The 16883-nt window shown below is 37.4% G+C and overlaps 1 protein-coding gene across 6 annotated transcripts in view; it reads left to right on the plus strand.

Moving 5' to 3' along the window:
* The window catches only part of TJP1 (tight junction protein 1), a 114417-nt gene that overhangs the window by 70381 nt on the left and 27153 nt on the right, over positions 1-16883 (plus strand). For all 6 annotated transcript variants that reach the window (XM_059912285.1, XM_059912279.1, XM_059912280.1 and 3 more), the window contains exons 9-15: positions 7652-7791; positions 8711-8816; positions 11726-11876; positions 14165-14273; positions 15241-15460; positions 15742-15926; positions 16027-16122. In XM_059912285.1, the coding sequence (XP_059768268.1) occupies positions 7652-7791; positions 8711-8816; positions 11726-11876; positions 14165-14273; positions 15241-15460; positions 15742-15926; positions 16027-16122 (1007 nt within the window). The remainder of the gene's footprint in view (positions 1-7651; positions 7792-8710; positions 8817-11725; positions 11877-14164; positions 14274-15240; positions 15461-15741; positions 15927-16026; positions 16123-16883) is intronic.

The following is a 16883-nucleotide window of genomic DNA, read 5'->3' on the forward strand; positions in this document are numbered from 1 at the left end:
TAATCATAAGCAGTCGCATTGTTGAAAAAATTCTGTTACAGTAAAAGCTCAGACTAGTTAGGATAAGGTTCAACTGTAGAAAATTTGCATTGTAAAGGTTTGTATTTTGTATTTCTTATACTCAGTCATTCCATAAACTGACAAGGTGCATCTGGGACCTAAGCTGTTGTCTAAGGTTTTTAGAGAATTGTGTATTTTAGCAAATAGGAAAAAGTCTGATTTATATTTAGCATATCTATTTCATAAAAACGATTGCTTCTGAAGTACTTGAAAGCAGTGTTTAGAAGAGATTAAAACTCTGTAGAAATTTAAAATACTTGTTTCATCATTTGTTTCTCTTGAGAGAAATGTCTCCACTGAATTCTGCAGTTAGTGGTGGCAGTATTGATACTGCTTATGGTGTAACAAATACATGATTATTAAATTGGTTCTTATGAATGAGAATTTCTAGCCTAAATCTGAGCATTGAGCCAAGTTAAATAATCAAGTTAAATAATGGGATCAAAAATCCCTTAACTATACAGTCTACCTATATCATCAGGGTTGAAGGCAGGTTCATGCCTTTGTTCTCTCAGAGTGCCAGGTGAGTCCTCATACACATGCATGTAGGGCATATGGTGTTTCTGCTTACATACCTTAGAGAAGCCTTGGCTTTTAAATTAAAGATCTAGTTTTTTTATTTACACACCTTATATGTCACCTTCCATAGTTGTTTTCTTTGAGTTTAGAGAGCTGTGAATATTCTTTTGCCCTAGTATATATCGTTTCTGTTAGATATTGTGTAGTTCTGTCTGGAACATACATAGAACTTTGCCAATAGGCTAAAAATTATTGTTGAGACATCCATATACATAAGCTGAACACTTCTTTTTACTGTTTCAAAATGTAGAGAAGTGACCTTCTTCTGACTGGTGAATTTCAGAGTTTTTTCCCCTGATCCTTGGTTTTAGTCCTTTGTCTTAGGTAAAAAAGATTTCATTACCTCCAATTTGAAAGATGCTTGATTCAAAACAAGATTTATATGTGATATTGTTGGTAATTAATTTGGTGCAGGTACTATTACATTTTCTTTTTCAGACATGCTGTGGAGTCCTTCATCCCTTTTCCCCCCTTCACCTCTGAAAGATAGTCAGGTAGAGAGATTCAGTTTATTAAATCTCAGTGAATTTAATCAACAATTGATGCCTTCTTTCCTATGGCTCCTGTGCCGTGCGCAGTTGATGGTGAGTGATCAGCAGTTAGCACAGTGAGTGTTCTTCAGTGAAGGTTGAAAGATTTTTTCTTCACCAGTAATTTTGACATTACCCTGCTCATTTTTCCTCTATGAAGTATTTTTTGATAATGCACATGTTGTCAGTGTATGATTATAAATATAAATTATGCCCTCAACAATCTAGGCAAGATCCCTGCTACCATAGAGCTTATATCCAAGTGAATAAAACAGATAAATACGTTTGAAATATGAAACAGTAATTTCCATTAGTGGTAAAGAAAATCAGGGTGATGTGACAGTGCAGGAAGAGGGGGCAGTATTAGAGACATGCTTGGGCAGAAAGAAGGCTTCTCTACGGTCAACTTATCTTGAGATGAGTGACTAAGAAGGAGCCAGCCAGAGGAAGATCATTCCAGAATAAGACAGAGATGGAGATACATTCAGCTTGTTGGAAGAACAGCAAGGTGACGGGTGTGGCTGGACCACAAGGGCAACGTAGCCAGGGATTTGGAGTTCTAAAAAGGTTTTTTTTTTTTCCTGTTTTGGAAAATTGGTTAGCGAGAATGTGAAACTTCAAAAAAATTGTTTATCACTTGAATTGTTACTAAATCTTTTTAAAATAAGATTCTTTGTCTAACCTTTGAAAGTGAGTGGAATATTAAAGACCCATCCTGAACTTCTGTTATTCAGATAAGAGCCAACTGTTATTTTCAATCCTTGGGAATTTTCAGTTACGAGATTAAAACTCCAAACTGAGGTTTTGTTTTCACATGCTTTCTCAGGGGACGGGCTGAGGGAGGACCATAGCTCATACATTTCTCTAGTTAGTAGAGACCAAGGTGTAGTAGTGTTGTGCTCAGTGATTGCTGATGGATTTTAACCCTGAAGAGGAGATCATGGACCTAATGACAGCAAGGCAAGCTTAAATATTATACTTTATAGTCACTATTTTTAAAGTAAAAGTGTACATTTTATTTACTCCATCAGCTGAGAACTATTTTCTTGTACAAGTACAGTATAAAACATAAAATATTATAAAAACAGACTTCCACTCACGTGTAAAAGTAGTAAGTATATGAAAAATCTTATTTCTAGTTTAAATAATGTAGGACAATTCTTTATTGCCTTTGAGAGAATGTTAATAAAAAATGAAGAGTATGGTAACACTGGTCTCTTGTTATAAAATCAGCCAAACATACTGCACAATCAAGGGTTGTTTTACTCTAAATATTAATCTAAGTATGTAATAATCATACCAGCAGTGAAGCCCTGACGATGCTGTTGTCCCTTAAGTGAAAGAAGGGTCCTTCTTAGGGTTTCCCTGGTGGCGCAGTGGTTGAAAATCTGCCTGCCAATGCAGGGAACATGGGTTCGAGCCCTGGTCTGGGAAGATCCCACGTGCCGCGGAGCAACTAGGCCCGTGAGCCACAACTACTGAGCCTGCGCGTCTGGAGCCTGTGCTCCCAACGAGAGGCCCGTGCACCACGAGGAAGAGTGGCCCCCGCTCGCCGCAACTAGAGAAAGCCCTCGCACAGAAATGAAGACCCAACACAGCCAAAAATAAATAAATAAATTAATTAATTAAAAAAAAAAGAAGGGTCCTTCTTAGTCTTTCCCTAGTTGTTCCTTACTAAAAATTGTTCATTTTTTCAATTATACTTGTTGAACAACAGATCTGTTTTCTAATTCAGATGGACTAGGTTAGTCGTCATTATCGTCATAAACAAACATGCAAGATGAGAATCGCTGTACAAACTGATAGACTTCATGTAAATAATGTAGCTAGGTTATTGCCAGAAAGCCATTTGTCAAAGTGAGCAATACAGACACTCACATTTTTTCAAAAGCGTACACCACACATATATATATTTCTGAAAATAGTTTACAATGTATAAAGAACAAATTTAAATTGTGAGAACTTTGCTTGCAAATATAGCCAAGTAGATACAAGGTAATTATTCCCCCTGCTTTCTCAGCATACTCCCTGGGCAGCTCTTCACTTCTCTGCCCAAGTACCAGCCCAGAATCTCCACATCTCTCTGCCTTTTTCATCCCTATAATCGTCTGTGTGCCATGCTGTAATTTTTGAATTGCTGTTGAGGAGGAACTGCAGTATGTAAATATCTGTTTCTATATGAAATTTAGAAGATTAGCAATGGCTGCAATATTCTGAGAAGTCAGACTCGAGTGTGCCTTAGTTTTTCTTTCTCATATGTATTAGGAGCCCTCCATGCCAAACTGTCCCTGCCAGTGGAGAAGACTGGAGTCTGGTTAAGTTACTTTCTAAGTTTCTATCTTTATTGATAATTGGGGCTGAGATAGTCCAGTGGCCTTTAAAGGGTACCTAGTTTCTGTGTTCATCCTAAGCTGTGTAGATCTTGCCTACCTTTATGCAATAAATGAGTTTCTGAAAAGAAATTATCAATTGGCTTATGTAGGATGAGTCGTTTATTATTAAGAGGAAATTAGCTTTATAAAGGATGTTTTATTACAGTGAACATTCAGCCTCAGTTTATTTCCTGTATTAAGATTATTTTTAAATAAGATGTAACCAGTCAGTTGGGGAGGTGTTTGAGAGCTAGAAATCAGAAATAAAACTCCTTGAAGAATTGGCAGTCTGGCATATTTCATCAGGGTCCAAAAGACAGAAAGCCTAGTTTCTTGTGAACAGAGCGAATTTAATATAAAGAGATTAAATATAACGAGATTGGAGTGACAAGGGATTAGCCAGTAATAAATAAAGAGACCTCTCAAAAATATAAGAATCAGATGTAAGGAGCAGGCCCTTCCCCTGGTGCTGAGATGGAGTTGCCAAAGGAGGAAGCTTCCCCACCTGTCCCCACACACCTGAGGCTCACTGCATGGCAGAGAATTCACTGTGGTGTCACCGGATGAACTTGCAGGAACTCTGCCCTCCAAGGGGCTTGGGAAAGCCAGTCTTGAGGAGGTGTCTTGTCAGAGACCGCGCACTGTAAAACCAGCCTAGGAAGTGCCTGGGGAAAGCTGCTGGCCACTGAGTGCTTGTGACCCTGTGTCCTGCAGGGGCTGCCGAGGACAGCCCTCACCTCTTCTCACCGCGCTGCCTGCCCTCTGCCTGCGCTAAATGGTCCCAAACAGCTGTGACTTTACACCTGAAGTTTTGCACTTAATCTGTCACTCTTTGCTGACCTGGTTGAATGTGTGTTAATCTGCTACTGTACTTACAGAGTTGACTGGATACGACTTAAGGGTCTGTTTACAGTGAGCCCATTTATGTGACTGTAAAAACTCTCTTTCAGAGACTTTGTCTTAACAACTGCTCCGCAGAGCTTTTAACCAGCCCAAAGTCTCTAGATTAATGGATCATTACCGTTAGATTAATATGTACAAGTGAAAAATCTGAAAAACAAAACCTATCTGCTTACCCTCCAGGGGAAAAACAAAAACACCCTTCAGAGGGTCTCAAGGTCCCCTAGAATGCCTGGAGTTTCTTTCTAGGCTTCTAGGAGCCAGAGTGTGGTAGATAAACATGAGTCCAACTCAGGACAAAGATGGTTTTTGTATAAAGTTGGCTTGACTCATAATAGCAAAAGTTGTTTTTTAATAAAGCTTAAATATTACATGGGAGCCATTAGGGTAGAACTATGTAAGGAAGGTTTGGGGAAAATGTATTTTCCTTTTTTATGGCTTCACTTTCAATAACTGCCACTGATTGTAGGCTGATTCTGTGTGTCTAAATTCTATTCTTTGTCTTATAATAGACTTAATGGTCATACATGCTCATAGTAGAACATTTTAAATGTTTGGGAAAGTTGATTATTTTGTTCTATACTGTTACTCTAGATCTTCATTGCCCAACACCATTGCCACTAGCCACATGCGGCTGTGGAGCCTTTGAAATGTGGCCAGTTTAAATAGAGATGTAAGTGTGAACTACACACTGGAGTTTGATGACTGAGTACACAAAAAAGAATGTGTAAAATACCTCATTAATCATTTATATTGATAAATAATATTTTGGGTATACTGAGTTAAATAAAATGTATTAATTGATGTCACCTCATTTATTTAATATGGATTCTAGAAAATTTTAAATTACATAAATGACTTGCTTCACAATTCCATTAACAGCACGGCTCCAAATCTACGTATTGAATAATGCTTCCATCTTTTGGTAGATAATGGAAATACACTAAAAATGAACAATGATTTTTTCCAGATACTAATCGTATGAAAAATTTAATAGAATGATGTGCGTTCCACCCATCTGCAATGTTAAGTCATAATAATTATATTAAAGAAAGGTGGTAGTCAGTAGAGTATGAGAATTAGCCAACTCTACTAGCGGGAGTTCCGTGTGATGTACGGAGTAAGAGCCCTATTGCACGACAATCTTGGTTATCACTGGGGAGGACGTTCAGATTAAAATATTATCATTGATCCTTAGTTATCATTAATGTCACTTGGTCACATTCTAAGTTTAGAATTTTTAAGTTACAAGAAACAAGAAAATCAATTGGAAACGTTTTTTGATCTTTTTTAAGCAAATAGTCTTTAAAGTCTGTTGCAGAGTGACAAAATCTGTAGAACTACTAAAATTATGTAGTTCTTTAATCTCATTCTCTTCAAAATGTTCATACTTATATCATTTGCATTTTTCAGTGCAAAGAATGCAAGGAGAATTTATTATTTTGTATTTCCCTTTATATTCTGAGGTGCCTAGAGCAGTTTGGGGATAGAGTTTAACTGTATTTATTTATACTTAGACTAACTGTATGTAAGATTTTATTACATAAGCAGTGGCTAAAAATTTTAACTTTTTATGATTTAGAAAGTTCATTCTGGTTTGAGCTAGAAGATATCTTGGCTTTATTTTCTGAAAGACTGTTTTACTTACATGCAGCTCATTTAATACATATAATTTAAAACTGGAATACACCCCCACAGAGTAGTTAAATGAACATGAAAATAGAAACTCTGAAAAGTGCTTATGTTTTATTTTTTCAAGAGGATAACAGGGAAAGAAATTTTTTCCTGATAAGAGACTGCTAATAATATGCATTAATAGAATCAAATTCTTTGTTTAAAATTAGACTTAATTCCATTTTTAAATAATTTTAAAATATTTTAAAACATTTCAGTCTTACTTCATAAGTACTGTGTAAATATTTTCTTATGAAAACTGAAATAGTGGAGGTAAATCTCAGATTTCCCTGGGCTGCTGTTTTGTCTGCTCCGCCCTCCGAGAACCTCTGTCGCCTCTGTCCGTCTGGGTCTTTCTGCATGTGGCGTTGACATGTGTTTGTGTAGCTGTGGAGAGTTTTCTTTAATACCTCAGTGATGTCACGCCATGTATATTCTGCAGTTTGTTCCTCACATTTTATTTTGGGGCTATTTTCACGTCTCCAGATATAACTCTATTTCATTGTAACTTTAATATTTTTATTTTTAATCTTCAATTATGAAAGCATTGTATGCTCGTTAGAACAGGTGAAGTAGGCCAAATCTGCCAACTCCACCTCATCCCAGATCTCCTTCTTGAATTAAGCTTTCCTCCGTACTCGTGCGAACATTTTAGCATCATAGAGTTTCTGTGTGTTTTAAAAATAATTTGAAAAGATCAGGCTCTGCACATATTCCCCAGTTAGTAGTTTATTTCACTTAACACAGGTGAGCATCCTTCCAGCTTATTCTTTTGATGAGAAATTTTCCATATTATGGAAAGTCTGTTTCTAGGTCTTTTTCATTTTTGTCCGTGAGTTCACATACTGGCTCTTTTTATTTCTAAAATAATTTAAAAATGTGTTTGCATATGTTCTAAATATCAAATTCTTATTATATGTATTGTTAGATCAATATATAGTCTTAAAATTGAACTCCTGTTAACATTTGTTTGGTCAAATTGCTAATATTCAGTTGTTTGAACTTAAAAAAAATTCATTTGGTTCAACCTAAGACATATTTTTTCAAATTATTTTCACACCTTTTTAAACTTTTTATGTATTCACTTCATTTTGTGCATTGAATCTTACTTTAAGAGTCCTCTATTTTTTGATAAGATTTTTTTAAATATATTTTATGTTTTGGACTTTATCTGAAATTGATTTATACTTATGTCATTGATATGCATAGAGATCTAATTTTTCTAAATTTGTGTACAGTTCTAAACACTGTTTATTAAACAGCGTGTTCTCTTCCAACAGTTTTGGGCTGCCACTTCTGTAATAAACTTTGGTACTGTGGATATATTTCTCCATTTTCTGTTTTGTTACATGGATCTATTTATCTGTTTCTGTGGCAGTAGCACTCTAGTTTTAATTACTAAGTTTTTACAATATTTTGTTACCTTTTAGAGCAAGTCCCTTGTCATCCTTTTTTGACATTGTCTTGGCTGTTCTTGTACTCTTTACAAATTGCTTTCACAATATGCTCATAAGTTTTTACTTTACTGATGTATAGTCTCCGGAGCAGAGAGGAAGAGAGAATTTCTAAACCCGGGGCTGTCTCAACTCCTGTAAAGCATGCAGATGATCACACACCTAAAACAGTGGAAGAAGTTATAGTTGAAAGAAACGAGAAACAAACACCCAATCTTCCAGGTAAGCCTAGCCTAGAGTGCAGAAAACATTTGCATTCAGACTAAATTGTTTCACAATTTACAGAATTATATTTACAGAAAATATAAAGATGCAATTATTATTACTACTACTATTGCTGCTACCTACTACCCATGTGTGAATTTTTCTGTACTTCCAGCATTTTCTTTGTGAGTGGGAGGTTGCCATATATCAGTAAGCGTTCATGAATGTTTTTTAAATTTTCCAGATAGAAGTTATTTGTGGTTCACAGTTGTTCACAGTGAGTGAGGTGGTTTTCCAGTACTGCTCATTAAGGGAAACATTAGATTGGCTTTAGACACTGTTTAAAGTTCTCTTGTCTATTGAAAGTGTTTTCAGAAACACTTTATGAGTATACCTTGCTGACCTGTATATAAGACCACACGTAAGAATCTGCAAGGTTCTGAGATCCAGTTGCTTGAAAGGCCTGGAGGTCCTGCTTCTACTGTCTCTCAGGTCCTTCTCTCAAAACCTGTTTCTGCTCTGATTATTTAGTGGCAGGAATGTGGAAATTTAAAAATAAATTGTATCACAGTGAAGAAAGAAGGCTACTTTGACAGTCTTAACAGAGAAATGTAGGGATTCTCTCTTCTTATATTCTTCTTCCTCTGTTATTCTTCCCTAAAAAGTATATTTTTCAGACTGTAACAGCTGGTGCTATAGAAAGCATAGGTGACCATGTAACGTGCATACATGCTATAAAGATCCCAGAATTTATAACTGTAAAATGTACCCTAATATATGCATATGTAGTATATATGTTCCCGATCAGGTTCTCTGAACTTACATTTTTGCTGCATTTTGCAGACTTTTTATTGTTTGGTTATTTCAGTGGTTGCTTGCTTTGTTATTCCATTTTGTAAAGTGATTCCTGCATAATTTAAATTTTCTTTTCTTTTAGAACCAAAGCCTGTGTATGCTCAGGTTGGACAGCCAGACGTGGATTTACCTGTCAGTCCATCTGATGGGATCCTGCCTAATGCAACTCATGAAGATGGGATTCTTCGGTAATGTGGTTTTAAACTTGTGTTGTCTTCTCGGCCCATTACTAAGGATTATTTAAATTGAGAATTCAGTTGCGAACCATATTACATATGCTTTTAAAGACAGTGTATACTACTAAATGCTATGATTAGTGTTTGTTTTGGTTTTTTAAATTATTTATATGATAGAATCAGTTAGAGATTAGAGAACAACAAAGAAACATTTAAGATGTTTACTTCTTTCTCACCACTGTTATCTACCTAGTTTTTAGATTAGGAATTACAAAACTAGAAAATTGTTTTCTATTTAAACATCAGAATTTTCACAGGCATTCTAAATCCCTAGCATTTTAAAAAAAATCAGTGTTCCTCCATCTCAGCGCTGTTGACATTCGGGGCCAGATAACTGTTTATTGTGGTGGACTGTCCTTTACATTGTAGATGCTTAGTAGCATTGCTGGCCACTGGCTGCTAGTAGCACACACATACACGCCCCAGTTGTGACAACTAGAAATATCTCTAGGCGCTGACAAATGTTCCCTGCAGGCAAAATCACCTCTGGTTGAGAAACCTGTTCTAGGTTAGTTAGCAACTCAAAAGTAAGTTTTTGATATTCACAACTTTTATTACTTTATATTTTATACATTGAGATTGAGATGTAGATTTTATATCCAGATTTCAAACTATCATGATCATCAGATTAGTTTTTGTTGCCTCTCTGGTAAAAGAGACATAACATGAATAATGGAAAATTACCAAATTTCCTTAAGTAGATTAGATGTAGACCTCTGCTCTCATCTGTTTTCTCTGCTAAAGAAAATTGGGTTATTACCATAAGACCTAGCTTGGTAGAGAGAAATGGCTCCTGAAATAGGTGAAAGTATCACAAGTTTAAAATTATACATTTTGGAGACTTCCCTGGTAGCTCAGCGGTTAAGAATCCACCTGCCAATGCAGGGGACACGGGTTTGAGCCCTGGTCCAGGAAGATCCCACATGCCGTGGAGGAACTAAGCCCGTGTGCCACAACTACTGAGCCCGCGTGCCTAGAGCCCATGCTCCGCAACAAGAGAAGCCACCGCAATGAGAGGCCTGCCCACCACAACTAGAGAAAAGCCCGCGGGCAGTAGTGTAGATCCAATGCAGCCAAAAAAAAAAAAAAGAATGGCCTGAGAGCTTTCCTAACTCTTTAAGTTTTACGAAAACTTTAATAACTAGATTCCAGAGACCTATTTCCCTGAGGGAGCACTGCAGGACAGGTACCAAAGAGAACTGAGAATGTGGGCAGGATTTGTAGCTTAGCCAGGAAAGGTTTAGTTATTCATTCAGATTCGGTGACTGGATCTGAGGCAGAAGGATTTTTGCTATTGCATGTGGTTGACATAACACAGGGCAGAGTATAAAATATTAGGCATGTAGGGCACATGACCCTAAGATGGGGCCTAGAGCTGTCCTTGAACAGTGGTTTTATCAATAAGAAGCCAGGTTTTACTGAAGGATGCAGACTACAATCAGCTCTTTTACTTTTTGAGGTGCACTAGATGGGTCAGTGTTAGGAGAGGACTTGAGGGACCTGGGGCCTTAAGGACTTTAAGGAAATGTTTAAAAGAGCTGTCTGTACAGTTGATTTGGGAGAGGAGTCTGTCAGAAGGCTCTTGATGCAGGTGGAAAAGTAGGATCCATCACAGCCGAGGGACTCACACCTTCCATGATAAAGCCAGTAAATAGATTCGGGGCACTGAGGGTACCACCGGCTCTGGCAGTAAGTGACCTCATCTGACCTGCAGACTCTCAGGTTTCCATCTAGCTAATGTTAGTTCTACATGAAGAAACAAGGTCAAATGTGACTACCTTGTAAGTTCTGAAAGCTAAGGTGGTCTTTAGTTGGCTTTAAAGAACTAGGCATCTCTCTTCCCTCAACTCATTCATTCGTTTGATTTGTGTTTTTTCGTTACTACTAGTTTCTAATTATTTGCTCATTGTTACTTAGTAAATTAAGAGGAAACGGACTTTTCCCCACACTTCGTGTCAGAATAGGTAGAAGAATTGTGTGTCTTCTTGGCTTGGAATGTGGGATGGTTATAGAAACCTAGAAGGGAAATTTGTAATTATGTATATAATTTGTAATTAATTACCCAAAAGGGTAATGCTTAGTTATGATGTGTTTCTGTCTAGCCATTCTTCTAAGGCATTCTTTGGTGTTTGTTTTAGGAGTGTCACAGAGCTTTGACACTACACTGATAGTAGAGGAATGTGCCTGCATTAATTCCTTTGCATTCTCTCTAGCAAGAAGGGGGCAGAGCTTAAATATGGGGCTAATCCAAAAAGACTGAATGATGATAAGCTTTTTGTTTAAAATTCAAAGGGACTGCAGAGTAAGTGATCTGTGTGAACTACTGAAGGAGTCCCCCAACTGCAAAGTTTCAAAACCACTGTCTGTTGGGTATAGAGATTACAATGCTTAGAGCCTGATTTTGACTCTCTGGCATTAGGGAAATTTGTCAGTTTATGCTCAGTTTCTACCTTTGTACAATAGTGCTTCTTAATTATTCAGTAGAGATGATATGGTATGAATTGGGGTGGGAAAAATGGAAGATTTTTTAGCCATTGTTAATGTACCACATATATCCAAGACTCACAGAGTTGGGAAAGCATTGTTATGAAGTAATTTTATAATTATTATGTAAAACAGTACTTACATATTGAATTTGGATATTTCAAAACTTATTTTGTTAATCAAAAATTAAAAGAAAGTGCTATTAAATCTGGTTTGGTATTCTAATGATAAATTTTATTCAGTAAATTAGAGGTGTAGGGTAAATTTTAAAGATGATGGTCCTTTGTTTTATTCTAAATATGGTTTTTATTGTAGTAGTTTGCTATAACTCTTCAAGCTTCTCTTAACTGTTTAAAATGAAATATTTGTCTTAACAGGCCCAGCATGAAATTAGTAAAATTCAGGAAAGGAGATAGTGTGGGTTTGCGGCTGGCTGGTGGAAATGATGTTGGAATATTTGTAGCTGGCGTTCTTGAAGATAGCCCTGCTGCCAAAGAAGGCTTGGAAGAGGGTGATCAGATTCTCAGGGTATGTCAGTGGTCAACTTATGTGGTTTCACAGTACTTAGATCTTTAGAAAAAAGGCATCAGACACAGCAGACTCACTATCGCAGTTAGCTTGTAATCTGTTGTAGTGTCTAGAACCAATTCAGCATGCAGATTGAGAATCCATCAGGTCTTCCCATTCCTGCCTTTGCTCTTATTCACTGCTGTGTTGTTACTACACAGTGTGGTGCTGTGGTCTCGTGTTAATCACTCATGTTCATAGAACCTAAAAAAAGTAAGTCTTAGAGCCCCATAATATCCACCAGTTATTTTTTAAGTTCAACTAAACATTCAGGCTGGCTAGACTCTGCCGTGGGCCACAACTTGCCACTAGGGCAGCGTCAGGTGTTCCTCTCCAGTGGGAGTAGTCTTTGCAGCAGCCCACAGAGCCCTGTAGGACCTTCTTCACCACAGGTGATGGCTCAGGTGTGCAGACATGGGGTTTCCATCAGGCACGTGTGTAAGCTGCCCTGGCTCTGAAGCTTCATACCCCACAAGAGGGAAGAGTCCAGGAAAGCCTAGTTCAGATGCAGGGTTCCAATCGGGTCTTTTTCTTTTGTTTTTTGTTTGTGTTTGTTTTTGTTTCTTTTCCATAAGCAATGCCGCCTAGTAACGTAGTACCATCTTTATTTCTCTCTTCTCTTTTTAAAATATCCAAACTTCCTGCCAGATGCACTATATGCCATTTTAATCGGAAGATCAGATCTCTCAAGTGGGAGTTCCTACATCTGCTCTACTCCTCTTGCTACCTCAGATTGTCGTTGCCACCTCTGTTCTGGTCTCTTCCTGCATTCAGGCTACCTCCTGCCCATGTCCTGCATTTGTTCTCCTCCTGCCCCAGAATATGGCTGCTTTGTTCATGTTTTTCTCTTTCCCTATCCTCTGGTTCTTCATCAGCTTTCCATTGTCTGTTTTTTCTCCTTTGGCTGTTGAACTTGTTGAAGGTTTGGTTGAGTCCCTTCCCTGCTTGCTTTTCAGTCTTTGTGTCACAAAGTTGTGTAGTCTGCCTTCCACCTTAACCACGACTGAATGTGAATTTTCATGAGGCATTGCCAACCTAATGTCATCTTCAGCCTTCAGTTTCCTGTATTTCTTAACTTAGTGTTTTGACCTTCTTAAAAAGTCCTTTTGGAAGTGCTTTCTTCCTTGGATTCCATAACACTGCTTTTCTGGTACTCCTCTAATCATTTCAGTTCTTTTCCTACCTTCTTTAATCATTCTTCCTAAAACTTGGGATGTGTCAGCAGCCCCCTGCTTCTGTCTTGCTTTCGTATCTCTATCTTGGGTTTGGTCGCTTTTGGCAGCAGCCCGCGGTCAGAAACTGTCCTCTGAGCACTCTGCGAACCCCCTCAGACTGTGCTGGCTGCCTATGGCCACTCCCGTCCTCCTCCTCCCCCTTCAGACTTACATGTCAGAAAGTCAGGGCATTGTCTGCTGACTCACTGGTTCCCACCTGACTTTGTGTTGTGATTCCTCCAGATGATGTCTACATTTTGTCAAATACAACATGGATAATTAAACAGACCTGTTATTCTCTTACCTACCCCATATCCTGTTTGAAGTAATCATACATCATTCAAAAAATATTTAATAGTTTTTTTGTTGTTTCGTATCATAAAGGTAGTACATGTAGAAAAAAAATTTTTTTTAATGTGGAAAATTTCCAGAAGATGAGTAGAAGAAAATCTACCTGTAATCCTGCACATAGTCACTGGGGACATTTTGATAAGTTACATTTTGGTCCTTAGGAGCGTCTAATATTAAACATTGATTTGGCAGACACTGAGCTTACATCATACAGATGCTCTTACAGAGGTGGCACAATGCATGCACTATTTCTTTTTAATCTTGTTTCCTTTTGATTTCTTTTTCAGAGCCTAGTAAAAAGTAGGGCTCTATTATACATTCATAGAACTTATAATTTAAAATTTTAAATCCCGAGATTTTACAATAATAATAAACAGTTGGAATTAGAAGTTGTCTTTTTTGGTCTGAATTGGTTGGATTTTGCAGTGCATGATCTCTAATGCCGGGATGCATCGTGACTACTCTTTAAATGACTTTACACCTTCACTCATTTTATTTACTTGGTTTCTGCTTGTTTTAAATAGGGTATATTCTTTTCTTCAAAGTAAAATGAAAATTTTCACTTTTGAAGATGTGATATTTTCGAATTAGATAAACTCTGGAAATATTTGTTTCCTGCATAGATAAATGTTTTTATAATCTTAAAATATGACCAGTAGTAATTTGTGAAATTTATTTTAACAGGTAAACAATGTAGACTTCACAAATATCATAAGAGAAGAAGCTGTCCTTTTTCTACTTGACCTTCCAAAAGGAGAAGAAGTGACCATATTGGCTCAGAAGAAGAAGGATGGTGAGATACTGTCAGAATATTGAGAAAATAAACCTGGAAAAGTTTGAGGACTTAAATAGGAATTTTAATTTTAATGTTTTTAATAAATCAAAGTTAAGTGATAAATGAATTTGTTAATCTCACAGATTTTGTTTATTTTGTCATTTAGGGGCACACAGTCTTACACTGTGCTCGTTAGCACAGCACAGTAATAGGACCAGCCAACCTTTCTGGCGTTCTCTTGAAGTAGAGTGCCATCTGCATGGAAAAATCCTATAGTATTCCACACAAAAGTGCATATGAGCAGCTTCTGAATTTTGTATTGATGTTTTCTAAGCAATATATGCTGATGTTGCATTAATGCAAGGGAATGCCTGATTTTCTCTGTGATTAAGCAGATACATTTTCATTTAGAACAGGGTTTCTCAAGCTTGTCACTGTTGATGTTTTGAACCAAATAATTCTTTGTTGTAAAGGCTGTCCCGTGTGTTTTAGGCTGTTTAAAAGCATCCTTCCCTCTGCTCACTAAGTGTCTGTAGCACACACACCCTCCTTTCAACACACAGTTGCAACTATCAAAAATGTCTCCATGTATGCCAGCTATTTCCTGGGGGGAACAGAATTGCCCTCATTTGAGAACCACTCATTTAGAAAATGGGACATAGATGAGGTTTGCAGGGGCTGCAGCGATATTAAGTTAGATGATTTAAATAGAAAGCATGTGTGGCTTTGGACAAGGTGCTTGATCTGTATCTGCAGTAGTTTCCTCATCTGTGAAATGGAAGTGCTAAGAGTTCCCGTGTCGTGAGATGATGATGGTGTCCAGGAGACAGAATACTTAGTAATTAGTAAGGAGCCACCGTTTGTTGGATACTGTTGTTTTTGTTATTGTTGATATTATCAATAGAATCTTCACATAATGTGTGCTCTTCAGATTAATATCTTTTCCCACTAGTTACTGATAATTTTTTGTTTTGATTCCTTTTAGTTTATCGTCGCATCGTAGAATCAGATGTAGGAGATTCTTTCTATATTAGAACCCATTTTGAATATGAAAAGGAATCTCCCTATGGACTTAGTTTTAACAAAGGAGAGGTGTTCCGTGTTGTGGATACTTTGTACAATGGAAAACTGGGCTCCTGGCTTGCTATTCGAATTGGCAAAAATCATAAGGAGGTAGAACGAGGCATCATCCCTAATAAGAACAGGTATGAATGTTTGGATACTTCTTACAGAACAAATTAAGGAAATGATGACAAGATTTCAGTCCCACTGGGAAATTTTGGTAACGTAAAGAATTAGTTTTCACTGTATTTACCATATCTAAAACTGAGTTAGTTGTATAAACTCCTTTATTTTAGTTTAACCATTAAGAGTTAAACTGCATGTGAAGTTCTATCCAGTGTTTTGACATTTTGTTTCACTATAAGTCTTTCTCCATTTTGTTTTTAAAATACCCTTATTTTCATTTTTGTCTTTTCTTGTCCAGAGCTGAGCAGTTAGCCAGTGTACAATACACACTTCCAAAGACGGCAGGAGGAGACCGTGCCGACTTCTGGAGATTCCGAGGTCTGCGTAGCTCCAAGAGAAATCTGCGCAAGAGCAGAGAAGATTTGTCAGCTCAGCCAGTTCAGACAAAGTTCCCAGCATATGAGAGAGTTGTTCTTCGAGAAGGTAGTCTGTTTTCTACAGATGAACCTAATACCTTTTAATGTCAGTTTGCCTAAGAAAGAAGAAGTATAAACTGTGCTATTTTTCATTTGAATCTCCCCAGCTGGATTTCTGAGGCCTGTAACCATCTTTGGACCAATAGCTGATGTTGCCAGAGAAAAGCTGGCCAGAGAAGAACCAGATATTTATCAGATTGCAAGTAAGTAGTCTCCATACGGACTTCAGATGAGATTGAGCGTGTTTCTTTACTAATTACTTCTCTAAAGGGTGGGTCTGATCCATTCACTTAATAGAAATAACACTTTTTGTAAGTGAACATTTGCAATTGACACCATGTATTTAATTTGGAGGGAAACCTGAGTGACTGTGTCTGTGCTCTGCCAGTTCCCTTTCATAAGAAAAAGAATCACCATTTATGAAAATCTCTTAGCACACAGTCTTGTTTAATCCTGACAGTATCCCATCGGGCAGGTGTCAGAATGTCCAGCTGAAGCTGGGCAAGCTGAGCTGTAGGGTGGTTGTGACTGAGACCACCGCCCCGCCTCTTTAGTTGGGGTGTCATGATGACACCCAGCTAATGAGTCACACACTCGGCTCTGAACCCAGCTCCTTCTGGCTCCAGCCCAGTGTTTTCAGTCATTAAGCAAACAGAAATACTCAGATATGTCAAAAGAGTAATAAAAGCATGACTCATGCTATTGCTTATTGCAGACATATATAGTAGTTTAGTATTAAATATAAATATTGAGGAAGTAGTGCTTTAAATGCCTTACAGATTTTGCTTGCAGATTATTTCATTGTTTCATTATTTTAGCTATTATGGTAGTTTAAATACACAGACTTAGTTATGATCACTTAGGCTTGCTTTAAGTTATTTGTATAGTCTGTTTCAAATTTATATTTTACTAATACAAAGGGTGCAGAAATCTGTCCATATTTTGTTTGCTTTGTCTGTCCATA

The sequence above is a fragment of the Balaenoptera ricei genome, chromosome 2 (genome assembly GCF_028023285.1).
Source record: "Balaenoptera ricei isolate mBalRic1 chromosome 2, mBalRic1.hap2, whole genome shotgun sequence".
In the NCBI taxonomy this organism is placed as follows: domain Eukaryota; kingdom Metazoa; phylum Chordata; class Mammalia; order Artiodactyla; family Balaenopteridae; genus Balaenoptera; species Balaenoptera ricei.